Genomic DNA, 27,139 nt, shown 5'->3' on the forward strand with positions numbered 1-27,139 from the left:
TGTATTGAAATACCAAAATAACTAATATACGTTCCCTCTCACCAACTTCAAGGTATAATTTGTCTCTCTATGTTGTAAATCCAATGTTAAAAGATAATTTGTTGTAAATTATTTACAACAAACGTATTGTCCTATGCATGCGTTATATTATATCACACTTTGGTTTACTGGATAAAAAAATGTTAATATAATGCATTGAAAGTTTGAAACAAAGAATGGTTCAGAGAAATAATGATTTATAATATCAAAATGGATGGTCAATTAAGAAGGTTTTTGGGTCCCCAACCCCCAAAGTTAAGGTTTAAGAAGATAGAAAGTGGGAACAAGTTCCTCTGTCCTTTTTATTATATTCTCAGTATTTGTTTCTTGTCTTTCAATTCGTTTATTATTATTAAATTATGTTATTTCATATGGTTAGTGCCACTTGTAGAGTCTGATAAGCCAACCATTTGCCAAAATGCTTTTTCTTTTTGTCAAAGGATAGTCCAATTACTTAATCAATAAAGTTTGTAGGTTAAATGCTACTTTCTAATGTTTAACTAAGCTAGGTCGAAGGAAACTACTTTTTTCAGCTTCATGAAATCTCAAGGTAACAGTGTATAATCTCTTGGAACAGTGTATCTTAATGTTTCTTGATGTTGTTGAATGAAGGGATTGCCGAAAAACAAAACAAAGCGATGTTAGAGATATTTTAATAGTCTATAATCTATATTACTATATAGGTTTCATTGGTGTTGACTGTTGAGATTTGAACACTCTTAAAACTCGAATCTACGATAGACAAACATATCGGTTATAGATCCATTAACTAGGATAGTTCCACTTATTTAACCAAAATATTTCATTGTATACTCAATAAAGATTGTTTATAATTTATCTGCTAGAAAATTTCGAATTCACTATACTTTTAAGACTTTAATTTTCTTTCTTTCGTAGGTTCCGCAATTCCGGCCACTAGTCGTCAAACTACGATTATTACGAAAAATATTAACGGTGGAAATTAAGACATAATTGCTCTGCTTTGACATAAGAAAAACATAATTGCAATGCTTTTTTAATCATCAAATTCAAGCCCATTTAAATGGGCCTATAAGTACCCATTATAGTTACTTTTCTAAAAGTTTTTTTTTAACGGCATTTACTAAAACTTTTTCTCGGATAATAGCACGAATTGTTTTTTTTTTTTTTTGTGACAGCGATAGCACGAATTGTTAATACTCGTTAACGCCTTGTATATTTGTGATTCAACTAACACGAAATTCCGTATGTCTCTGTATAAACATACAATAGCATTTAAGACACTTTACTGGATTTTTTTTTCTTTATAATTTCAAAAGAAAATTGAATTTTGCTTTGATTTGAGAAGTTTTGTTTCTATAACCACAATTCAGACAATGTCATTTGAACTTAAAGTTATAGTGATACATTTAACTGTATATTAATTTTGGTCACTTTAACAATTTATCAACCGAAAATGTTCCAGTTCCTATTTTTAATAGCATCTAGTAAACATTTGTACCAATAATGGATTGCATATGTATTTTCCATACTTTTTCTTTTAAGTATTAGCCCACACGAGCAAATACCCCCTCGTACGGGCGAATTTCAAAAATCCTTTCAATTTTAAATTTTTGCTTCTCTTGATTACATATAAGTGTGATCAAAAGTTTTCCCGTATATTAAGGAACAAAAGGATGATCTTTATTCCATGATATAAGCAAAAATATAATGTTATGGAATTATATGTAATCGCACGCGAATGAATTTATCATTATACCTCTGTTACTTTGCGGTTATTCACTTTACTCTCATCATCTTCCTTAATTACCCGTAGCGTGAGAAAATCTCCATCATTAGAATTTTATTAATTACCATGATTCCTTATTTCTTTTAAAGTTTAAAATTTTAATGGCTTACAGTATTAGCAAAATCAGTTTAATTTTACTCTCATCATCTTCCTTTCTTTGATTACGTGGAGTAAAAGTTTAAGAAAAGCTGACATGTATAATGGATACACATACATGTAACATACAACAATACTATCTACTGCCGAATCTGAGTTGAAGAAGAATAGGTGATCAAATCTGAAAAATTCCTTACAAAACTTTATAGAAAATTCTCATAAATGACTCACTAAAGAATTGGATGATGTCGACTTCGAATGGGAACATGACATTGGATATGTTTTTTTGTTGCATGTGATGCAAACTAGTTGCCTCTGCCTCTGGAAACCTCTGAATGATATGAAACACAACCCCACAATTTTGGAACTCGATTCCTCTTCATATCTCTATCTTAACCCAATATTTATTTTGAACTATATAGACCATCAACTTTTACAAACAAAAAAGAAACTACTTAGACCATCAATTTATGGATAACTAATTTTTGAATACGCGTCATGCAGAATTGTCTTTCGCCATTTAACCACCATATGCGGAAAAAAAAAAAAACCACCATATATAATAAAGCTTTTTTACCGAACATGTAAACTCATAAATTATTTAAAATCGTAAATTCACAGAAAACATATATAGTTATATATCGTATGGAATATGGATAATCTGTATTTATATCAGATGAGATATATAGGAAGAGTTGAGAGATTAAGAGATTCTACACCATGGAGTTGAGATTGAAGTCTCATATTCCCTCCGTTTTATAATAAATGTCGTTTTAGATTTTATTTTTGTGTCAAAAAAAAGTCATTTTGTATTTTCAATGTAATTTTTTACTCTTATTTCCTGTTTTATCTATCATTTAAAGATAATAGTCTTTGTAATTAAATGTTATAAAAGTATATTAGTTAGGAGTATATTTGTATATTTTATTAATTTTTTAATATGTGTGAAATATGTCAGAATGACACTTATTATAAAACGGAGATATGCAAGATTGTGAAATTAAAGTTATGGAAGTCTCAACCTCGTTTAATTTATTGTGGATAGGATTGTCCCCAGTTATAGATACATACAATTATACAAAGTCCTAACATTTAAAATGTATTATTATCAACGTGCTAGAAGAAAAGATATGATGTAAAATCTCGTTTTTTTTACCCATCTCACGTTTATCATTTTTCTGTAAAAAAAACGATACTTGTTTTGTTATTAGGAAATACAATTTTTCCCAGTTAGATATATACATTATATGCAAAAAAAGAGAAAAGTTAGTTACATATGAGGACAAACGAAAATGATTGTCCACCAAGAACAATAATGGATGAATCAGATAATGAGTGAGGTAATTTATTAAAAGGTGAGATAATATGGCGTACATTTTTTTCCGATTTGGCATAATTGCTTATTGTAGACAATGATGCACGTTCGCATCATTATATTTTAACTTTCTTTCGGTGCAAATGTTACCCTGTAATACGCAATTAGCAAATTATATGCTCACGAGTCACGAGTATATATATACCCATTTCAGTCGTCTGCTAGAAAATGATTATAAACAAAAAATAATTTGAAAAAAACAAAAGTATATTAATTAATAGCTACTTAATTACCATTTATTTCACTATAGACCATCGACGTGTTATAATTTCAAGAAATTATGATCATCAGCTATACCAAATATGACATGTTGCAAGATGACATGCACTTACATTGCCAATACCACAATCATCAATCTGATGATTTTTCTTGTTAAAATCGTGATGGAATTCATCAAATTCGGACTAAATCCACATGGACTCAGTAACTAATCGATCCGACTACTATGGTCTATCAATGTCTCTATCATAATGTTGCTAAGGTCTCACGCTTTATAAGCAGCTATTACTGTCATGATCATACCCGTTTAATTATGCTAAACCTAATTTATTATTAAACTAGTTATGAGAAACTTATTTACACCAACTATTAAAATAAATGAGTCGCACGAGTCAGCGAGCATTTCACCCGTCTCCTACCTATGAAATCTGAAGTACTTTCAACACCTAAGTTTGATTATCCTATTAGGCCAGCAACTTTCGGTCACCCTATGCTTATATCATACACGAAAAGTCAAATTCAAATGTTCTTAAAATTCAAAGTAAGAAGCTATACAAGATCATCTAAATTAATTATGCAGGCCAAAAATAAATTAATTGATCAAGAGAGGGATGATAAACAAACTGAAACATTAAAGACAAAAGATAAGCAAAGAAACTGAAACAAAACAAACACGAACTAAAACTATAAACCGAATGTACTAGATGCAAAGCACCCCCACCCTTATTTTATCATTTAGAGTTATGTATTATACAAATGGCACAGCCGTACGTGAGCAATTAAAGCAATAATAGATAATAAACAAAAGGACCAAACTCAAATCCCCTTTGAATTTGAATTATATGCCAAGTACAATCCATTATTTTTGTTAGTCAATTATACAGCTTAATTAGGCAATTAGGCAGTCTAACCACACACACGCACATATATATATAATACTTTTTTTAAGATTTATATATAATAATTATGAGAGAACTACAATGTGTTATGGATCTTCGAATAATTTTATAATTTATATACATTATAGCTCATCACGAAATATTATATTTATTATGTAAAACATTATATTTGACCTGAAGATGACAGTCCAAAAATAAGGAAACGCTTTTGCTTTTCTCCCCGAATCAAACAACTATTACTCGAATAATAAAATTGTTAATTTCTTTTTTCCGTAGTGGAAGCCACAACACTATTATAACAACATTAACAAAATCTTAATAAATAATGCAAACAGAAATGTCAAAATATTATTCGGCCATGACCAATATCAGCTTCTATATTATCTGTACCACAATTTTCAGTATTTGCTGAGTCAGAGTTTGTTCTGGCTTATACACGAATATTGTAACGTTGCTTTTTAATGATTGTTCGGTTTTCTGATTCAAAAATTATCTTTTAATTTCATTTTTGTTTTCCATCAAAAAATGTAGTACTAAATAAAAAGATAGATAATGGACCAAGTCCATGTGCATTGTTGTGCTCTCGACGAGATCGGACTAGGCCCCTCGTGCAGAAGATGGGTCCCACTATTATCCACACGCTTGTGGCCTCCTAACTCACACGTGTATAAAGATCGGCACCGTTGGTCAAAGCTCCCATCAAAATACAGATCTAACGGTTACGACATTTGACCGAGCAAAACACTCACAGTCACAGACGACGGACTTTGATTTTTGACCCAAGACCAGTAATTAGTTGAATCTCTCAGTATTTCGTATTAAATACACAAATTTAATTCTTACATACACCTAATTTCTGACTTGTCAACTGGATTATTCATTTCGTTAACTTTTTTTTTTTTAATACACACTAGTAGTACTATATTATATATCCAGAAACTATCATGTCTAGGGAATATTTAGGACCGAATGTTTTCTTGAATGTAAAATTATTAAGAATATAATGAAAAAAAAAAGAAAAAAGGAAAAGAGAAACGAATAATAATATGTTGTAGGTTCAAAACGGTGACGCAAGCGTGCGTTTGACTCTCTCTCTTTAAAACCACCTCCACTCACTTCCTTCCCCACCTTTCACTTGAGAGCATTTCATCGTTTTCTCTCAATCCTCAAACACTTTATTTTCCCGCATTTTCTCGCCAGATTTTCTCTGATATTTTCTCCGATGGGGAGAGCTGAAACCGAGACGTACATTACGGTGCCTAGCTTCTTCAGGTGTCCGATATCTCTAGACGTGATGAAATCTCCCGTTAGCCTCTGCACCGGAGTTACCTACGACCGTGCAAGTATTCAGAGGTGGCTCGACGGTGGCAACAACACTTGTCCCGCCACTATGCAAGTTCTCCGAACAAAGGAATTCGTTCCGAATCTCACGCTTCAACGTCTAATCAAAGTCTGGTCCGATTCCGTCGGCCGTTACGCCGGTGGTTCTCCGCCTCCGAATCCGGCGTCTGCTCGAGGGATTCCGACGATGGAAGAAGTGAATGAGTCGTTGAAGAGACTGAGTCTCGATAAGGACGATGAGATTCGTCGTCTGGAGACTCTGTCGAGGATTGTTCGATTCGTGAAGTATTCCGACGCGAACAGAGATTTCCTCTCTGGGAAAAAGGATTTCGTGCCAATGCTCGTCGATATCATCTCAGGAACACGCACGACGACGAAGATCAAGCTGGTTCTTATAGCAATTAGGATTTTGGATAGTGTAATCAAGGGAGAGAATGAAGAAGATCGGGAACGGTTATCGAATCTGATGTTGGCGAAAAGTAGCGATTGCTTGAATTCGATTCTCGTCGCGATACAGCGCGGGAATCTGGAATCGAAGATCGAATCGATTAGGGTTTTGGAATTGATCTCCTTCGACGCTCAATCGAAACTGGTGATCGCAGGACGCGACGGGATTTTAACGGAGCTGATCAAATCAATCAGCACAGAGTCCGACCCCGCCTTGATCGAAGCGAGTCTATCTCTCCTAATCACAATCTCGAAACCGAAACGAGTCAGATCGAAACTAATCGCCGCGAAAACAATCACGAAGATCAAAGACATTCTCCTGACGGAGGAGGCAACAAGCGTCGCGGTGACGGAGAAATCGCTGAAGCTGCTGGAGACGCTGTCGTCGAGGAAGGAAGGTAGATCGGAGATCTGCGGCGGAGACGGAGGTAGATGCGTGGAAGGAGTGGTGAATAAGGTGTTGAAAGTATCGACGACCGCGACGGAGCACGCCGTGACGATTCTGTGGTGTCTGTGCTACGTTTTCCGGGAAGATAAGAAGGCGGAGGTGACGGTGGAGAGAAGTAACGGCGTGACGAAGCTTTTGGTGGTGATACAGAGCAACTGCTCGCCGATGGTGAGACAAATGGCGAAAGATGTGATTAAAGTGTTGAAGATTAATTCATCTGCATCTGCTTTGGCTGCTTATGAGACCAAAACCACTCATATTACGCCTTTTTGATTTTTTCACTATTTTGAACGTAGAGATATTATTGTAAATCATTATAAGAAAAAAAGTTTTGTTACTGTGATCAATTTTTCCGATATTCAAATTTTCTATTTCTCGTTATTTTTTTCCTACTGCTTCTGGTTTTGGTTTGAAGATAGTGATATCGTATGTTTCAAGTTTGTATCCTACTTGAAATATTAGCAATTCGTAGTGACATGTTTTTGATATATTTAAAACTATTAAAATCCTGACGTTGAGCAATTAGTTTATAAAATGTCGCAAAAAAAAAAAAATCAAATACTTTATAGAACAGTATTAAAAATTTGTAGCGAGATTAGATGGCAGTGAAGGGATCTCAAGTGAGTGACCATTATCTGATTACTTAGAACTTTTTAGCTGAGGCTATAGATGAAATTCTATTGGCTAGCACTTTGATACTATCAAATTCATATAACAGCTTCATGGACTCAGATTAATCTTAAATTTGGTCCATTGAATCTGCCTAAAAGTTGTATTAACATGCGTAAAATGGATGGTTATATAATCTTTGCTCACTAAACCAAAGTAAAGGAATATGGTTCCTTGGATTGAAGTGACAAATAAAATGTGGTCTCACAAATGTTTAAATCTTGTAAACTACCTTTTAATAATTTACTTTTATTTTTTATGTTAGAGGACGTTGCAACATTTTATGGTCATGCCTCTCTCACACCCACCCGCTTTTTTTATTCTCACTTTTATTTTATTCGAGTTTTGATTTGAATGGTACTTGCTTCAACATTTGATTTGCAACTTATTATTCTACTTGTCATTGTCAAGACACAAAAAAAACTATCCATTTGTCTAGTAGGAAATTATATACTTTTTCAGATTTAATGAAATATTTAAATATTTTTAGGATAGTTAAAATGATCTGATAAAATCATTTGTGTTTTATGAATCGACTATTACACCATCATATACGATGGAAGATATAAACATTAACAAATTTCGATCTGTTGTCTATATAATAAACGAATTTAATTATCTTTAAATAAAAAATAACACACAACACGCATAAACTAGACGCGGGATTCATTCTGAATTTCATAAAACTATGCAAAATGTTACTCTTTTTAAGTTTTGGTATTAAAAAATTTCAGTCATTGAACCAAAAACATCTTACCACAGTTCATATGTTCTGCTAGTTTTTCTGTTCTTACTATTTAAGATCTTGTTTACAAGTTACAACTAACGTTAAGAAAGTATTACCTTTTTCAGATGCTCTTTCTTATTACATAGACTTGTTTTCCTATACACTCTTACCTCTTTCAGATGCTCTTTTTTTACATCTCTTTGAAATTATTGTTCCAGTCCGAGAGTTTGAATCTCACGAGAGTTGAGTGATTAACAAACTAATTTTTGGGCCAAACTAGATGCACAGTGTGGGCTCTGGATAAAGAAATGAAATGCCCACTTCCGAAAGTTTGATCGAAAAGCCGGGTTTTGTGACAACAACAAAACAACAATAATAATGGGTTAACAGAAATAACCGAACATGGTAAAAAAATTCCGATAGAGGTATATGTAATATGTTATTATCATTTTCGTTTGGAAAAAAATACACTTATAACTTGTCCATTTAAAATCAGTATGGCTACGTCATTTTTCATGCAAACAAATTAATTTTCTTTTGTTATATTCCTGAAAATAAATTTATTTTTGAGCTTATGTTTTATTTTACACATTTTATTTGTTTTTTTTTGCAGTAGAGACCAAATACATTCAGTATGTTCTAGCTAGAATACATATTAAATCTCTAAAGGGATCTTTCCTAAAACAATTTTGGTTTTAGACATTTAGTAAAAACATTATTGTGAAACGAAGAGAAAACAACTCATGTTATAAGTCCTTCTCTTAGGGTTGTTACTTCTATGCATGCAGTCATCAATAGCTCAGGTACTAAGAATTGATCGTTACCATATTTTTCGTAAATTCTAGAACATGCATGTTCAATTCTCACAAATAATAGTATTATACGTTAATTGTATGGCTTAGCACTTGATCATTGAAAATAAATTATTATAATGTTGCCGGCTGATAATGAATTGATTCCTAAGATCTTTCCTACTAACTTTCTATGAAAGACAAGATTAGGAGTTTCCTAAATTGAGCATGTGCTGTAAAAGTCTAGTTGGATGCAAAAAGTCAATATTTTGAAGTCAAACTAATCGTTCTAACTTCTAACACTTCTTTTTGTTGGTGTTGATGTTTTGGTCAATTTACTCGTCGACAAAAACATTTCATTCATTCAATTCCCAAACCAAACAAGTAAAAACACACAGAGAGAAACAAAATTCGATTGTTAAGAGAGCTAGAGAGATTTTCTCACAATGGATCCGTCGGAGTATTTCGCCGGCGGTAATCCTTCCGATCAACAGAACCAAAAACGGCAGCTTCAGATCTGTGGTCCTCGTCCTTCACCTCTCAGCGTCCACAAAGACTCTCACAAGATCAAGAAACCTCCTAAGCACCCTGCGCCGCCGCCGCAACATCATCATCGCGACCAAGCTCCGCCGTATGCTGCTCGAGAGCCGGTGGTTATCTACGCCGTCTCGCCGAAGGTCGTACACACCACAGCCTCCGATTTCATGAACGTCGTCCAGCGTCTCACCGGGATTTCTTCTGGTGTTTTCCTCGAATCCGGAAGCGGCGGAGATGTGTCACCGGCGGCGAGACTTGCCGCGACGGAGAATGCTAGTCCGAGAGGAGGGAAGGAACCGGCGGCGAAAGATGAGACGGTGGAAATCGCGACGGCGATGGAAGAGGCAGCTGAATTCGGTGGTTATGCGCCGGGAATACTCTCGCCGTCTCCGGCTATGTTGCCGACAGCTTCTGCCGGGATATTCTCGCCGATGATTCATCAAGGTGGGATGTTTTCGCCGGCGATACCGCCGGGATTGTTTTCGCCGGCGGGATTAATGAGCCCGTTTGTAATGTACAGTCCTGGTTATGCTAGTTTGGCTGCTTCTCCAACTTTTGCTGAAGTCTTTAATCATATTTGGGATCTTTAGAAGAAGAAAAGGTTTAGACTTTTCATTTTGCTCTGTAATTTTATTCATTTTTAGACATATATCCCAAAAAATAGCCCAAAGGGTTCAAAATGAGCTTTCATGTAAACCATAACATCTCAATTTAACTTCAAAAATTTCATACAGATAGATTCCTCCTAGAAACTAAAAAGTTTCTGCAAACTATATACAGGAGTTATAAGATTCTCCTGACCTAAGCTACTATATAAGGAACAAGACCGAGAAGTAGTTATAAGTTTCTTCAAGTGGCTGCAACAATAGAGTTCCAAGTTCCTCCAATCAATGTACCAACTCTCTCTCCTTTGATGGCTTTCGCAATGTTTCCAGGCTCAGATAGGTTGAAAACCACAACTGCAAAGCCGCAGACCAAAACATATACTTATTGTTGAATTTGGATGATGATTTTTGGTTATGATTTGAGAGTGTTGTGTTTTTTCGAAAACAAACCTGGGATGTTGTTTTCTTGGCATAAAGTGATAGCAGTCATATCCATCACGGATAGATCCTTTGAGGTTACTTCTTGGTAAGTTAGTGAATCCAGGAGGCGAGCGTTTGGGTTTCGTTTAGGATCATCGTCAAAGACTCCATCAACATTTGTTGCTTTCAGCACCACTTCCGCATTTACTGTGTCAAAGGCGAAGGATATAAGGGAAAATGAACCAATGGAGAAATTTTTGAACAGAAAGAAACAACCTTTTACTTACTTTCAGCACAGCGAAGAGCTGCTGCAGTATCGGTGGTGAAAAACGGATTGCCTGTTCCGGCTGCAAATATCACAACCCTGCCTTTTTCTAGATGTCTAATTGCTCTTCTTCTTATGTAAGGCTCTGCGACTTCCGACATGCGGAAAGCGGTTTGAACACGTGTTGGGATGCCGATACTCTCCATTGTCGCTTGAAGAAATATTGCATTCATCACAGTTGCCAGCATCCTGTCAAAATGTAGATGAAACCAATGAGAGACCAAAAGCCAAGTTTTGTTCGAAAAATGAGGAACAAGATAACTCGGTAGGGAAAGTTCAGATTTGTGTGGCAGCAGAGGTCAAGTATGGATCTGATACCCGATATAATCAGCAGAGGAACGATCAAGGCCACTGCACCCAGCCCAGGTGGATCCACGAAAGATGTTTCCTCCTCCAACAACAATCGCAACCTGATGTAAAAGCATAAGAAGATCAAGACAGAGGATACAGGACTCTGCGATGCCTAGTACCCATCATCCTTTGCGTATGCTTAAAGCGTAAATCTCCGCCTCATGACTTAAGCTCCCGTTTCTTGCAAGTTCATACTATTTAGTTTTCAGCATAGTTTGTAGCTTCTACACAGGCAGTTATCAATACTTTGGAGAGTAAAAATTGCATTTTATCATACTTGTGTCAATCAACAAGTCTAGGAAGGAGCTCAAAGCTATATACCCAACCACTAAGAACCGCTAAATCCATGTTACAGTTACCCAATCACAACTAGAACAAAAACGTTTCGAGAATAACCTCAATGCCAAGGCGAGTCACTGCTGCAACCTCCCTTGCAATCGACATAGTCACCTAATTAGATTAGTGGGAAGATGGATGAGATTTATGGAGAAGGAAAAAACAGAAACAAGGAGACTTTTTTTTTTTGTTTGCATCACAAAAACCTTAGGGTCAATATTCTGCTCCTCGTCTCCAGCAAGAGCTTCTCCACTGACTTTGAGTAAAACCCTTCTCCATTTAAGCGGTGGTTTGGATGTTCCATCGAAGGAAGGCATTCCAGGAAACGATGACTGCGCATTTAAGCCACTGAAAAATCACAGATAACGGCAGCACAGTTTAACAAAAGCAAACAGAGCTCCACAGTTTTAGTTTTTATGATGCGTTTCAGGTTTACTTCAACAGGGAATAAAAAAGATCAGTTTGTGCAGTATATTTTAATCAAATCCTAAGCCCTATAGCCAAAAGTGTCTTCATTGACGAAATTTCACAAACACTTGGTGGACGAACGTATGGTTAGAAATTGAAGATTAATACCTCCCGTTCATAGACTCTGGAGTTGAACCATTGTTCGAGGACAAAGACGACGAGCAGCTGATAGGTAGACGCCGACTGAAACTCTGATCGGAGAAGAAATTACCCTGGCGAGATGTGAGAGGTACGAAAGAGGTTCGGGAAATAGAAGAAGAAGAAGAAGAAGTTGAGATTGGTGAGTAAGAGGTGAGGGGCAACGGAATCGCCATTGCCGGAGAGAACGATCGAGATCTAAGAAGAGACGAGGCTGATGATATTTACTGATATGTTCAGTAGAGAAACTTTCGCCGGCAAAAGAAGGGTTTGAGTCTGCGAAGATAAGGTTTTATTTCGAATGTCATTAAACTAATTAATAGACTTCCTACAGTGTTGTGATGCTGTTATTCTTTTTTTCTTTATGATAAAAAGAAAATAGAAGAAAAATAACCTACGAAATCCCGCATTTTTAATGTTTATCTTAGACAGAAAATTGAATGCATATAAGAATAGGAGATTATATTTATCTTTTTTTTTTTTGGTCAAACAAGAAGATTATATTATATTTATCACTTTACAAAGTTTTGATACATGTCAAAATGTATTTAGATTGGAAGGAGTATGTTACATCAAATTACAATATGAAACCCTCCAAATCTTATGTAGATATGGGTATTCTTTCCATTTAAAAATTGTAACTTTTTGTTTTGTATAACTTATATCATTAAAATGAAGGCAGAGTCTTACTCTTACAGGACCCAAATCTTATGAAACACTCAATTTTAACCAAGCAATACTTCTACCATCCATCACTTGCCGAACCTATCAGACAGTAGATGGCTGAGAAAGCGCGTATGTGACTAACCCTACTTAGTTACTTGTCGCTGTCAAGGACTAGTAGAGTGCAATTTCAAAATCATTTAGTAAGATGGTTTTTTTTTTCTGTTATAAAGAAAATTGCACGCTTCTCCACTCGAACCCGCGGGACTCGTCATGCACTCATGCTATATGTTGACACCAAACCACGATGCCAAGCTCTTTTATTAGAATACGGACTAAGATGTTATGTACCAATTTTCTCTCAGAAGCTCTTTGATCATTTTTTACACTGGTTCGGTTCATTAGTCTCCGTTCATAGCAAATAACATATGAAGTGCTATTATTTCGATTGTTTTAGTTTTACTTTCAGTTCCAACGTTTTGTTTCTTTTAGGTTTCAGTGTGTTGCACAGAGTTTTGCATAAAACGCATCTCTTTTTATTCGTCCACAATTCCACTGAAATAAAGCAAATGAGACTAGAATTAATAATTTTCTAACGGAGGTAAGGATTAATCGTATTGTTCAATGAATTTATCGTCGCTTAGAAGTTCTTCCTAAGATTACTACTAATATTTTCAAAGGAAAGGATCTTGTTTGTTTATGAGGAAAATCTAACGATTTTTTTATCCTGTTAGTCTATTACTATATCAATTCAGAAGACCTAGTTTGTGGAAGAAAAAACAATTATATGTTAAGGATTTCTACATGGATGCAAAAAAAAAAAAAAAAAAAAAAATCGATTTTGAGAGGTAAAATAGATTTTTTTTTTCGGGAGAAGTAAAGAAAAACAAAAGTTTACTGCATCTTATCTATTTATTTAATGCAAAGAAAAACAAAAGTTCTTTGCTTCGCAATGAGGTAAAATAGTAACACTAAAGCTCCGTCTCCTATTCACAGGAACAGTTAAAAGTAAAAACCAAACAAAAAATGGGAATAAAGAAGAAAATCTTCTTGGCTAGGCCAGGTTTTTATTTAAGTAATAAATTTGCTTTGTCAAAAAAAAGAAGAAAATACTTCAAATACTTCCTATACGAACGGTCAAGATTTCTTGGTATTGTAATGTTAAATCCTTCTCTCGTTTTTTTTTGTTGTCCTTTAAACCTTTCTTCAAAAGCAAGTTACCCTCTTTTGACACTTTACTCATGTCTCTGTCCGAATAACGGAAAGCTCTGTTTGCTTTTACAGAAATTATATATATACGACCAAGTTTACACAGACACAAACCTGCCGTCTCGTTTCTTTCGGGAGAAGTAACCGATAAAATGGATACTGAAAAGGGTTATCCCAGAGGTTTCAGAGCAGACAGTCTACGACCAGAAACCGGCCGCAGAAGTTTTCAGTCAGAGAGTATGCAACTCGATGAAGCACACGAGCTACCACAAGGAGATCAGATACGACAAGAGAACTCGACCTATCTCGTCCTCTTCAAGTCCATAGACAGTGGAAACTTGGAAGCCACGAAAGATTTCTTGGACCGAAACCCTGAGGCTTTAACCGCTAGCTTAACCTCCAACGGAGACAGACCAATCCATAAAGCCGTTTTGTCAGGTCACATAAATATCGTGGAAGAGATCATTAGACGAATCCACGATCCAGAGCAAGTGTTGGAGATCAAGAACGATAATGGTTACACGGCGCTTGCTTATGCTGCCACTGGTGGGATTGTGAGAATCGCAGAGTGTTTGGTGAATAAATGTCCCAGCTCGGTTAGTGTTCGGAACGCAAAAGAGCATATACCGATCGTGGTGGCTTCGTTGTATGGTCACAAAGATCTGGTTCGGTATCTTTACAATCACACACCTCTCAGTGATCTTGATCCTTGTGATGAGTCAGATGAACACAAGGGCAAGAACGGTGCGATGCTAGTGACCAATTGTATTGTCGATGGACTATATGGTAAGTTCCTAATGATGATTATATGATTATATAATGTTCACAGGATGTGGCTAATGTGACGTAGATATAAAGGTATTGCTTTGGATCTGATCCAGAGGTATCCTAAGCTGGCTTATACTCGAGACAGCGATAACGATACAGCGATCATAGCGCTCGCGCAAACGCCTTGTGCGTTCCCTAGCGGTATCCATCTTGCGTTTTGGCAACGCTGGGTATATTCTTGTGAGTTTACACTTAGCTTATGCTTATTAAGTGAAGACTACATATATATAAAAAAATTTCTTTTTATTAGGAAGTTTGGTTTTATCAATTATTGATTGTTAAATTCATGGTTTTCTCTTGAAGGTATTCACATAGAGAAGATTACCAACCCATATGAAGTAATGAATCATCATCACCATCAGTACATGAAATCAGAAGATCATAATACAATTTACGAGAAGTTGTTGAAATACCTCAGTTTTTTTTGTAAGCAGCACAAATCATCTCGAATCATTATCCCTAGTTGTTGATTTAATTTTAATCAGTATCAGATGAAATATTTTATCGACAGTTCCACACATAAGACAAGTATACAAACTAAAGCTAGGACATGCTCAAGCCAAAGAGATACTAGACTGTATCTGCCAAGAGATACCTAACTTTGACGCCACTCAACAGAAGAACGCGGGTCTAAACCAAGCTCTCTTCAAGGCGGTAGAGAATGGTATCGTCGAGTATATCGAGGAAGTGATGAAGCATTATCCTGATATTGTATGGTTCAAAGATAGTTATGGTCTTAACCTCTTTTTCTACGCGGTAAGTCAGAGACAGGAGAAGATCTTTAGTCTCATTTACAAAATGGGTGCTAAGAAGAACATCCTCGCTACAGCTTGGGACAAACTTCATAACAATATGCTTCATCACGCCGCATATCGGGCCCCAGCTTCACGGCTTAACCTCATTCCCGGTGCTGCTCTTCAGATGCAAAGGGAGTTACAATGGTTTAAGGTGATATATAGTTATATATATGAATGTTTCTTGTTAAACAAGAAACTGCTTTGATGCAACAGGAAACTAGGGTTGTAGATATAACTCTGTCTTGTTTTCAGGAAGTGGAGAGGCTAGTGCAACCGAAGCATCGAAAAATGATTAACTTGAAGCAGAAGAAAACTCCAGCTGCTCTGTTTAAAGACCAACACAAGGATCTGGTGGATCAAGGAGAGAAATGGATGAAAGAAACAGCGACTTCTTGCACAGTAGTAGCGGCTCTAATCACCACAATGATGTTCTCCTCTGCGTTTACCATCCCCGCAAGTTACGACCACCATTATAAACTATTCATGATCTTCATCATCTCGGACGCTATCTCTCTCTTCACATCATGTATGTCTCTGCTCATGTTCCTCGGCATTCTCAAGTCTCGTTACCGCGAAGAGGATTTTCTTCGATCGCTTCCGACCAAACTGATCTTGGGTCTTGCGTCTTTGTTTCTCTCGATGGCGACGATGATGGTGAGTTTTGTCGTGACGCTCATGACCCTGTTTAGTGTTAAAACAAAAACAACGACGTGGGTTTCGGCTCAGTTTATGTTGCTCGCGGTGATTCCGGTGGGTATGTTCGGTGTTCTTCAGTTTCCGGTGCTACTTGAGATCTTCTGCTCCACTTATTTCCCTAGAGTTTTTGATAAGCCTCGCCAGTCTCGGCGATTTTTTTAAGCTTTTCTCGAGAGAATAATATTTATCATCGAATATTAATAACTCTAGCCAATCGTATGGAGCACAGCCGCAGCTACTTTCATCATCGAGATATGATCAGAAGGTTGCTTGACCCAGTTCTCTATTCATTTGATACAATTTCGAGTTTTTCTCTCCGATCGACTAATGAAGTTAGTGGGATGAAATAAAAATGGGTGCTCTTGTTCTACTTGTTCGTTTGTACAAGTAGAAGTATCAAATGCTCTTGAAGAATTACAAGACTTGCTTACATAGGCAATGCACCAAAAGTTTAAAACGAGTCTCAATTCAAGAAAGTGGAATATATTTAAGTGTTGGCTGGCCTAAGGAAAATACCTACACACGGTCCTCTCTGTTCTATCTTCGATATATCCACAAAAAGATTAATCTATTAACTTGTTTGTTCTTTCTTTTCTTTCCTATGATTTCTTTAGAAATGCTTTAATTATAATAATACTATTAGACCAGACCGTCTTGATCGAGTTAACTGCTCATGATACAAACATCACAAATAGTGATTAAATGCATTATAATTTTGATTAGGCCATGTTGATCGAGTTAATTGGTCATACACACAGTGATTTGATCAAAAATTATAATCTAGTGAGTTGTGCTAATGTCATCGTCTGGAAGTTCGACAACTGATTTTTAGTATTTTGATCCCTTTCCTTTTTCTTTTAAGAATTTTTTGATCTTGGTTTTCAGAAAGCCCGTTGATAGAATTTTTATTTGTATAGTCTCTGAGATATTAATATTTTGAAGAGTCTTATTTATAGGTTACTCATACATGTGGGCTTTGTTCAAAGCCTAATCCCGTTTGTTTCTGGAACATCTCATACCATTCTCCACAAATCCACTATTTGTTTTTTCCTTTTTGCATAAGCTGAGACTTTTTAAGTTTTAAGAGTGTAAATAGTTACAATTTTTAATGTAAAAAAAACAAAAAAACAGAGTATATTTTATCCTTGTTATCTGTATTTCTTAGTTTTAAATTTATCAGAGCTTGTTATATAAGAAGAAGACATTTCCTGTATGATGTTAAATGTTTTCCATAGAATGATTTTTTTTTTTCTTCACAACTAGTAGAAATCAAAACTAAAAAATGCCACAGGTTGACAAAAAAAAAAAAAAAAAAATGCCACAGATTTGAGTAAAACTGGTCTTTACCTTGAAACAGACATTTCTCCTTAGTGTATGAAACAGACCACTACTAGTTTGGATACAAAACAAGAAATTGTCGTCCAATAAGCCTAAAGAGAAAGTAATAGCCAATGATCTTTACATAATGTTCAAGTTCTCAACATGGTGTAGATTGATGCGAAGTCTAGTAAGATAGCTTATCGCCTCTGCTCCTTGGATTTGAACTCTCCTGACAGTATTATGCACGATGTTGTAGCATAAGACGTAGAAAGGTTCGGTTTTGCTATGATAGGACAACATGATTTCATCTGTTTCAGTCACTCCAACAAAGCATAACAAGGCCCCTGCAACCATATTCTTCAACAAAGTGGGCACTATGTATACATGCTTGGACCATTGATGTTGCTCAGCGTCTTGTAGAACCCACAACTCAAGATTTATCCTTTCGCCAGTAAAATATCCATACCCATCCGACGAAAGAGCACTCAATTTACCCTTGTAATCTACAAGATGTGGATGCTGAAATTGTGATACTTCCATGTCCTCAGCTTTGTTGATGAAACTAAACCTCTCAGACCTAACATCAAAGCAAACAATCCCAGGAACGCTTGGAGAAGCTTGATCTTTCATGTCATGATGAGCCTCATTGACCAAAGCGTGATAATAGACACAACCATTGATGCATATCCCACCACTCCTTATAGGATAATGGGGTATGGAACAATCGATCATCTTCCACGAAAGCTTCTTAGTCCCTAGTGTCAAGATTTGGTGCTCGACACAGCTCTCTTTCTTAACAGATGTCATGGACAAAACCTTGAACTGATTACCAATCGGATCATACCCGAAGAAGGTTTTCACACCAATCCTCCTCGTCTTCACTTTGGGCAAAGATAAGGATTGTCCCGTGGTCGCGTTACATATCACCGTCATTGTATTCTTCGTACTCGCGCTTACGACCTTCAGATACGTGAGACAGACCAAACCGCCGCAAACCCCAGAGCAGTCAACGGGTAACACCATGCGATGATTAGCGGCCGCAAGAATCGAGTTCTCGTCTTGATTTTGGATCTCAGGTGCCGAGTAGAAGACAAAGTCTTGGTTTTTATGGAAGGTGAACAAGATTCGAGGGCGAGACGATGATCTGGTCAAGAACAAATCCGTGAAACTTCGGCTGCGAAGCGTGAAAGCCCAGGACTTTGATAAGCAGAGCCATCTCGTGACAGACTTTGCCGGCGATCTTGAGAGTATCTCAATGACGAGATCGTTTGGGATCCGGTCTAGGTTTTTGATTCGTTTCGTTGAGGTACAAGATTCTGTATTGCTGCGTCGGGGAATTGTTTCCATTTTGAGAATGAGAAGAAGAAAAGAGATGAAGTGACAGAAGAGAGTGAGAATAAGGAAAGAAGAGGTAGAATAGGAGAGATAGTTAATGTGCTGTTCCAAAAAAAAAAGAGAGAGATAGTTAATGTATTTTCATTGCATAAAATCACAACTATCTCAAGCACAAACAATGAAAGCCTAAACCAATACCACCACTTTCAATCGATTTCTTATTCAAATAGATGTGGATCGAAGCAAATTAACCCCCAATGCCAAAGTAACAAAAAAAAATTATCAAAAACAAAATCCCCCAATTCTTACAAAAAAACCCCAATTCTTAGGGTTTAGAAAGCTTATCTGCAGCGACGTCACCAAAGGTTGTCAGTTTTCCAACTAATGTTGGAGAACCGCGACCAGTCGGAAAATCCGTCAGAGAAGAAAGGAAGAATTTTTCATCGATTTCGTCGAGAAGATCCGAAAAGTCGAGGAATAGAAATGATGGGGGAATAGATAAAGAGAGAAAAAAAATGTTATCTTCAAATTTTTTAGCGAATAAAAAGCTGACACGTAAGGGAAAATACGTCTCAAAAAATCTTCAAATAAGAAACATATCTGAAAATAAAAAAATCGATTACAATTTTTTTAATATTAAATTTCTATAAAAAATGCTGTTAGATACATGGTTAATGATGCTCTAAGCTAACCTTAATGTTTGGGGCAGGGCAGCATTAAATACACTATAGCTCGCATTTAAACAACATAATTTCAATATTAAGACAAAACATCCTAAGAGCATCTATGGGGATGCTAAATTTTTTAAAAAAAATTAAGGATCTCTTCTTGTTTTTCATGTCCATCCCTTATACTCCGTTTTTTGCCCCAAGACGAGATGTCCATTTTTTGACCCAATTTTTTCATACCTCCCCCAAACCAATAAAAGCCATACATGTGTTTACAAACCCATTAACAACTGATCCGTATCTTAGAGCTATAACATAAAATCTTTAAGGTTTTTAATGGTTTTTTAAGCTAAGATACCATTAGAGTCTCTAGAATTGAGATGGTCTAAAGCTTGTTTAAATATAAACCCTCTCACTCACAAAGAGGTATCAAACTCCCAATGCTTATCTCTTAGCCACTATCTTCCTGCAATACACCAAAGGAAATGCCAGCTTATAAAAAATCCTAGATTCTCTCGCCGGCGAACTACACTGGTGATTTACTCGCCGTGACTTCTAATCTAATTAGTTTAGCCCAGAACTGAAAACTTTCTAATACAGTAGTACTAATTTAGTATTTTTGTAACGAACCTTAAGAAAAAAATAAATAGCGACAACGCAATATAGTATAGACAAAATTTCATTCTTAAGAGAAAAATTCAAATTAATCATTTGAAAATAAAAATATTTGTTTGGCTAAATAAAAAAAGATGATGATAAAATAAGTTTTAAGTCTGAATAAATCTTTATTATGTTTGCATGAAAGTAACTAAAAGATAAATGAAGTACTGCAACTATTTTAAAACGAAACCAAAGTGTCTATTGACAAAATTTGAGTTTATAATTGGAGGTACACAGAGGTCCTCAAAACATGTATTTCTCTACTCTTGTTGCATTTTTTTTTAATTTTCCTTTATCCTCCTTCTCATTGCTACTCAAATGTAATATGTTGTATAACGATTGTTTATATAATTTTAGAAGAAGGAAAAAAATGAAGTATCCTATTCTTTTGGGTCAAACTTTTATTTCATTTACATTTTTATTCATCTTTAATCGAAGTGAACAGATTCTTAGTAAGGAAAATTCAGACTAATACTAAATACTTAATACTAAAAAAAAAGAGTATTAATCAAAACTTATACAGTCCCTAAAAATTAATCTACGTTTACATTTGCTATAAACTAGTATTAAGTATTGACCCCCTTAAACAAATTAAAAACATAAGCACAAAACACAAAACATTTTATAGTATGAGAATATGAGATGCTATTGAAGAATCACGACTTGCTTATAAGGCAATGCTCCAAAAGTAAAAATCGAGTCTCAATCCAAGAATATGGAATATAGTTGAGTGTTGGCTGGCCGAAGGAAAATACCTACACGGTCCTCTCTGTTCTATCTTCTATATGTGCCACAAAAAGATTAATCTATTAACTTCTTTGTTTTTTTTTTTTCTTTCCTATGATTTCTTTAGATATGCTTTAATAATAATAATACTATTAGCTAGACCATACCGTCTTGATCGAGTTAACTGCTCATACGAACATCACAAATAGTAATTATATGCATTATTAGGCCATGTTTTGACTGAGTTAAAGTTTGACTAATTTAAATGCAGCGGTTGCGGTTACGAATGCAGGAATTTAAAGAAACGGGCGATTGCAGTTTCGTGCGTCATTTAACAGTTTGCACGACTGGTTTAACTGTTGAAAGCAGATTCATTTGTGAGATATTTTTGACTGACTATTGAGGAGATGTATTAGCAGTTAAATATAAAATTACAAAAATAAATATAATATATAATTATAAAAAACACAAAAAACTATATTATTATGCTAATTATCAAAATCACTATTTTAAAATAACTAATAATAAAAAATTATAAATAAATACTAAATAATTTAAAAACTGATAAATTTTATAATAACATAAATTTTATAATAACATGCCTATTGCCTCACCAACTAGCTAATCAGTCCAGTAATGTAACAAACTAGAAAAAATTATTCCAATATATGGCAGGATTTATCCCCAATAGATCTAATTTCTCCAAAATATTATGGTATTTACATTTGTGTTTCTACTTCCTTCGACTGGTATAGAAGTCGTAATTATGGTACGAAAACTAAAACTTGATAAAAAGTGATAGAATTAGGAATTATATATATATATATATATATAGATAATACAGTAAAATTGTAGTTTCATAAATTTTTTTAACATGATTTTTTTTCTATGGCTGTTTTTTTATCCACCTGTTAATGTTCCCAATCGCAAACGCTTGTGTGAAGCAGTTTTGGATTTCAGTACTACAAAACAATATGGAGCAGTTTGAAGCAATTTCTATAATTTTTATAAAACACCACTAACCGTTCACCGCAAACGTAACGAACGAACCAATCAACACGGTCATACAAACAGTGATTTGATCAAAAATTATAATCTAGTGATTTGTGCTAATGTCATTGTCTGTAAGTTCGACAACTGATTTTTAGAATTTTGATCCCTTTCCATTTTCTTTTAAGAATTTTTTGATCTTGGTTTTAAGAAACAACTATAATGTATTCTGGTTCTAGTTTTCAATACTTATTATTGGAATTTCACAATGTTCAAACTAATTCTTAGTTCCAGAAAAAAAAAAAACTATTTGGTGAAAATGTAGGCCATTGGAAAGGAAATATGTACGACATACGAAATACCTTTGCTTTGCTTCCAATACAATGTCACATGTGCGTAAAGATTAATACAGTATATGAACACATATGAAGAAACACAATTTTAGTGATTGAGAAAATTATGATGGATATTCGAATAAAAATTGTGTTACTATATAATATCTTGAATCATACGTAGCGATGGGTGCAAGGCTCCTATCAGAAGCATTCTTTGAGCTTTCAAGTCCCCACCTTCTCTTGTATATGTGTTCAGCTTTTCCATCAGTCCTCTGATCGACACATGTCCCTCCCTGTCTTTGTCTTTCCAAGTGTTGATGATGAGGCTTAGATGTTTATTAATTCATGTATTCAATCTCGTACCATTTTATTTTTATCTATCATTTTGTTATTACTTCATTTAAATCATATACTTTTCCCTCACATTTACGATTATCTTTAACTTTTATTCTGATTTTGAATTAGGGCCGTTCATACATGTAAAACTAAGCGAATATATATTATGATTTTGAGTAAAAAGCTGGTGAACAATATGTAATAAAAACAAACTTAGGCTATTTAATCTCTTTGACTCTGGATCAAATGCGTCAAATGTATCCACGGTGAAATCTAGAGACGTGGCAGTCGACCCACAAATAGATAATTTTTATATTCATACTAATATGTTCCTTTTTGACCAAGTTCCTCTTTCACTTGTAATTTTTCTTTTGCCAATGACGACCAAGTTCCCGACAGCATTAGATTTTCCTTTCCATCTAAGATATTCAAACATTATTCATAATCTGACAGAATATGATTAATATGAACATACTTTGATTAATCAAGAGGTAGTTGTTCCTATACTAATCTCAGTTAGTTAAACGATAAAATCAAGATTAATATATAATGGGATAACTCTTTTTTTTGACAAAGAGGATAACTCAATAAATAAATACAAATTCACAACACTAAGAAGTTTGGTGGAAGCAGTTCTTGACAGGACCTCTGAACCTTGCAAGCCATGAATCAGTGTATTATTGTGTTAGCTGTCTTTCTGCGTTACCTTATCTTCACCTTACTTTGCCACCAAGGTTTAACTACACGTTATATATCTTTTTTAGAATTATCGATTAATTTCTGATTGTTAAATAGTAGCGGTCGCTTTGTTATTAAAATACGTCACTAATATATCTGGTTATGTTCCAAAATACCCAAAACCAGAAAGTTTTTAAATTTGAATAACTGGTTAATTCTATTGCTAAAAAGTATGGGTGTAAATAAAGAAAAGAGTCCTTGGTGTATTATAGTTTATTTTAAAATGGTTAAATCTTGATTTTTTAAAACCATTTATATTTTTGAAAATAAATTATGGTTGTCTCACAAAGAAATTATTAAATATTGCTGGAAGATATCAGTCCTAAGAAAGCTACAAAACTCAGAATGGAGTTTAAAACTAAAGCGTGCAAAATTATCCATAATGGAAAATCATGTTTTTAAATACTTTATTAATTAGCCTGATACAATATAATCTTCATGTAACAACATACATAGTACTCCAATATGGTTAAAATTAAAACTGTATTAATATACATTTTCTTGAAACAACTTTGATCAGTGCATCTTGGACTTTTTTGAAAATCATGTTATATACAAACTTTTAAACATCTTAGTGAAATCATGACAAAATTAAAGAATAAATTAAAAAAAAAAATATAGCAGAAAAGGTGGGTGTGCAAAATACATATCTATTATTTCCAAAAACACAAAAATAGAAACAAAGGTAGTATGATATAAGAAGATTAAAAGAGACGTTATGTCTCATCTATATTGCTCTCTCTTCTCTCTTGTCCAATTCTAGTGTCTAAATCCACCAGTTTTATATGGCTAACTCTCCCGCCGCTGCTGCAGCCACCGCTGCAACCGGAGACTCTCGGCGCCGCCTCTCCGCTTCCATGTAAGTACATACTACTCTCTCATTTATCCATAAATGAGTCAAAATTAGATAATCGTCTAAAGTTTTTGTGTGTTTCTGTTTTTTTAACTTTTAAGCAGTGAAGCAATATGCAAGAGGAGATTCCGGAGAAACAGTAAAGGCGGTGGCAGATCGGATATGGTGAAACCTTTTAATTTCATAAATTTTCCGACACAAGACAAAAACAATAGTTGTTGTTGTTGCAGCAAGTTTCAGATCGTGAAGATTCTCTTATTTATCTTTCTATCTGCTACTCTCTTCACCATCATCTATTCTCCTGAAGCTTATCGTCATTCTCTTTCCCACTCTTCTTCTCGGTAAATCTTTTTTCTTTCTTTCTTTTTAGCAAACCCTTTATTAAAAAAAAAAAAAAAATCATCGCCAAAATTAACAATCTTGACCTCAAATTGTTCAAATGCTAATGAATTGCGTTAGCTTACAATAATTTTCTTGAAAAATAAATTTCCACTTTTCATCATTTCTTCCGTTAGTTATCCAAGTTATAGCGAATAGAATTTTATTCTAACAAAATACTAAAAGTGTTGATATATGTAATACGACCACATGTGGAAACTAGGTGGATATGGAGACGACAAGATTCAAGATATGTCTCTGACCTAGACATTAATTGGGACGATGTGACCAAAACCCTCGAGAGCGTCGAAGAAGGCCGTACGATCGGTGTCTTGAATTTCGACTCGAAAGAGATTCGACGGTGGAGAGAGGTAGCCAAGACTAAGGACAATGAGGATGAGGAAAACGTCGTCGTATTGGATCTGGACTACGCAGAGAAGAACGTGACTTGGGACGCACTCTATCCAGAGTGGATCGATGAGGAGCAAGAAACAGAGGTCCCTGTTTGTCCAAATCTCCCGAAGATCAAAGTACCTACAAGAAGACTCGATCTGATCGTCGTGAAGCTTCCTTGTCGTAAAGAAGGGAATTGGTCGAGAGACGTCGGGAGATTGCATCTGCAGATGGCGGCTGCAACGGTAGCCGCTTCGGCCAAAGGGTTTTTCAGAGGACACGTTTTGTTTGTCTCTAGATGCTTCCCGATTCCGAATATGTTTCGGTGTAAGGATCTTGTGTCTCGGAGAGGTGACGTTTGGTTATATAAACCTAATCTTGATACTTTGAGAGATAAGCTTCAGCTTCCTTTAGGTTCTTGTGAGCTCTCTCTTCCTCTCGGCATCAAAGGTAAGAAAAAAAAAACCCGGAATTACTTTAGGTTCTTGTGAGCTCTCTCTTAAAAGTTTATGTTTTCTTCCATGGATTTAATAGAGAGACCAAGCTTAGGAAACCCTAGAAGAGAAGCTTACGCAACAATTCTTCATTCCGCTCATGTTTATGTCTGTGGAGCAATTGCGGCAGCTCAGAGCATAAGACAGTCCGGTTCGACGAGAGACCTCGTGATCCTCGTAGACGACAACATAAGCGGTTATCACCGTAGTGGACTAGAAGCAGCGGGTTGGCAAATCCGGACGATACAGAGGATACGAAACCCTAAAGCAGAGAAAGATGCTTACAACGAGTGGAATTACAGCAAATTCCGACTATGGCAACTCACTGATTACGACAAAATAATATTCATCGACGCAGACCTCTTGATTTTAAGAAACATCGACTTCTTGTTCTCAATGCCTGAGATCTCAGCGACAGGGAACAATGGAACTCTGTTTAACTCAGGAGTTATGGTGATCGAGCCTTGCAACTGCACGTTTCAGCTTCTCATGGAGCATATAAACGAGATTGAGTCGTATAACGGTGGAGATCAAGGTTACTTAAACGAGGTCTTCACATGGTGGCATCGGATTCCGAAACATATGAATTTCTTGAAGCATTTTTGGGTTGGAGATGAAGATGACGTGAGACGCAAGAAAACAGAGCTGTTTGGAGCAGAGCCTCCGATTCTTTATGTTCTTCATTACCTGGGGATGAAGCCTTGGCTATGTTACCGTGACTATGACTGTAACTTCAACTCCGACATATTCGTTGAGTTTGCGACAGATATTGCTCACCGACGATGGTGGATGGTTCACGACGCCATGCCACAGGTAATATGATACATCACACGACCACATCTTTGTCTTAAACCCTAATTTCACTCATAAACACATACAACTTTCCTAGACTTTAAGCGACCTTTAGCATTTAGATAGATAAATTTCCCCAAAAAAATTAAGAGAAAAAAAAAACAATAATACACGGAATTTTGGCATTTTGCATACTTTAATGATGATGCATATATACGAGTAGTAGATGATGGAATATTAAAACAACAGAAACATTTGAGCTGAAATATTCTCAGCTGAAAATCAAAAATTAAAAAAATCTAACTCGTGTAAGATTAGTGACCCTTTTTTTTGTTTTGTTATTAATCTTAGTTGTTACATTTTTGACATAACAAATAAAAAAATTGAAAACTCGATGTGTGATGATAATTCTGCAGGAGCTTCATCAATTCTGTTACTTGCGATCAAAGCAAAAGGCACAGCTTGAATATGATCGCCGGCAAGCCGAGGCGGCCAATTATGAGGACGGTCACTGGAAGATAAGAGTAAAGGACCCGAGACTCAAGATTTGCATCGATAAATTGTGTAATTGGAAAAGCATGTTGCGTCATTGGGGCGAATCAAATTGGACCGACTACGAGTCTTTTGTACCGACCCCTCCGGCCATCACCGCCGTCCGGAGATCCTCGATTCCTGGCAATAACTTGTGACGCCATACATATACATACATATCAATAAATTTGTTGAGTTTTTTTTTTCTGCGATATTAGGTAAATGTCAGATGTATAACTAAAATTTTCCCATACTTTTTTTTATTCAATTGGAATAAAATGTTTTTTTTTTGCCGTTTAACAATATGATGAACGTACGTACATGTCGTATTTTTTATTTTTTTTTGGAAACGATAGGTACATGTATTTACACCTTTCTATGTTATTATTTGATTATTT

At 35.4% G+C, this 27,139-nt stretch overlaps 6 protein-coding genes across 7 annotated transcripts; 4 read left to right on the plus strand and 2 right to left on the minus strand.

Moving 5' to 3' along the window:
- Positions 1-5,365: 5,365 nt before the first annotated feature.
- LOC18023745 (U-box domain-containing protein 29) lies at positions 5,366-7,009 on the plus strand. The gene has a single exon (XM_006406512.2). The coding sequence runs from the start codon at positions 5,619-5,621 to the stop codon at positions 6,903-6,905; it is 1,287 nt and encodes a 428-aa protein (XP_006406575.1). The 5' UTR covers positions 5,366-5,618; the 3' UTR covers positions 6,906-7,009.
- A 2,156-nt stretch (positions 7,010-9,165) lies between these two features.
- LOC18023747 (protein MKS1) lies at positions 9,166-10,039 on the plus strand. Its single transcript, XM_006406514.2, has one exon. It carries the CDS (start codon positions 9,266-9,268, stop codon positions 9,944-9,946), a length of 681 nt encoding a protein of 226 aa, XP_006406577.1. The 5' UTR covers positions 9,166-9,265; the 3' UTR covers positions 9,947-10,039.
- A 2-nt stretch (positions 10,040-10,041) lies between these two features.
- Positions 10,042-12,283, minus strand: LOC18023746 (uridylate kinase). Its single transcript, XM_006406513.2, has 7 exons — positions 11,970-12,283; positions 11,600-11,741; positions 11,454-11,507; positions 11,025-11,116; positions 10,669-10,895; positions 10,412-10,588; positions 10,042-10,315 (listed from the first exon to the last, which is right to left on the minus strand). The coding sequence occupies exons 1-7, from the start codon at positions 12,173-12,175 to the stop codon at positions 10,206-10,208; spliced, it is 1,008 nt and encodes a 335-aa protein (XP_006406576.1). The 5' UTR covers positions 12,176-12,283; the 3' UTR covers positions 10,042-10,205.
- Positions 12,284-14,023: 1,740 nt separating this feature from the next.
- Positions 14,024-16,354, plus strand: LOC18023748. The gene is made up of 5 exons (XM_024159251.1): positions 14,024-14,657; positions 14,730-14,879; positions 15,003-15,125; positions 15,211-15,647; positions 15,749-16,354. Exons 1-5 carry the CDS (start codon positions 14,024-14,026, stop codon positions 16,352-16,354), a joined length of 1,950 nt encoding a protein of 649 aa, XP_024015019.1.
- Positions 16,355-17,517: 1,163 nt separating this feature from the next.
- Positions 17,518-18,940, minus strand: LOC18023749 (putative F-box protein At2g19630). The gene has a single exon (XM_006406516.2). The coding sequence runs from the start codon at positions 18,857-18,859 to the stop codon at positions 17,651-17,653; it is 1,209 nt and encodes a 402-aa protein (XP_006406579.1). The 5' UTR covers positions 18,860-18,940; the 3' UTR covers positions 17,518-17,650.
- Positions 18,941-24,041: 5,101 nt separating this feature from the next.
- Positions 24,042-26,986, plus strand: LOC18023750 (UDP-glucuronate:xylan alpha-glucuronosyltransferase 1). Of its 2 annotated transcripts, none has more exons than XM_006406517.2 (5): positions 24,042-24,159; positions 24,258-24,494; positions 24,755-25,374; positions 25,459-26,231; positions 26,627-26,986. In XM_006406517.2, the coding sequence occupies exons 1-5, from the start codon at positions 24,086-24,088 to the stop codon at positions 26,897-26,899; spliced, it is 1,977 nt and encodes a 658-aa protein (XP_006406580.1). In that variant the 5' UTR covers positions 24,042-24,085; the 3' UTR covers positions 26,900-26,986. The 2 variants fall into 2 exon arrangements, with proteins under 2 accessions (XP_006406580.1, XP_024015411.1); XM_024159643.1 differs by having other exon boundaries at positions 24,086-24,159; positions 24,255-24,494.
- Positions 26,987-27,139: the final 153 nt, after the last annotated feature.

This window comes from Eutrema salsugineum, unplaced genomic scaffold, assembly GCF_000478725.1.
Source record: "Eutrema salsugineum unplaced genomic scaffold, Eutsalg1_0 scaffold_13, whole genome shotgun sequence".
In the NCBI taxonomy this organism is placed as follows: domain Eukaryota; kingdom Viridiplantae; phylum Streptophyta; class Magnoliopsida; order Brassicales; family Brassicaceae; genus Eutrema; species Eutrema salsugineum.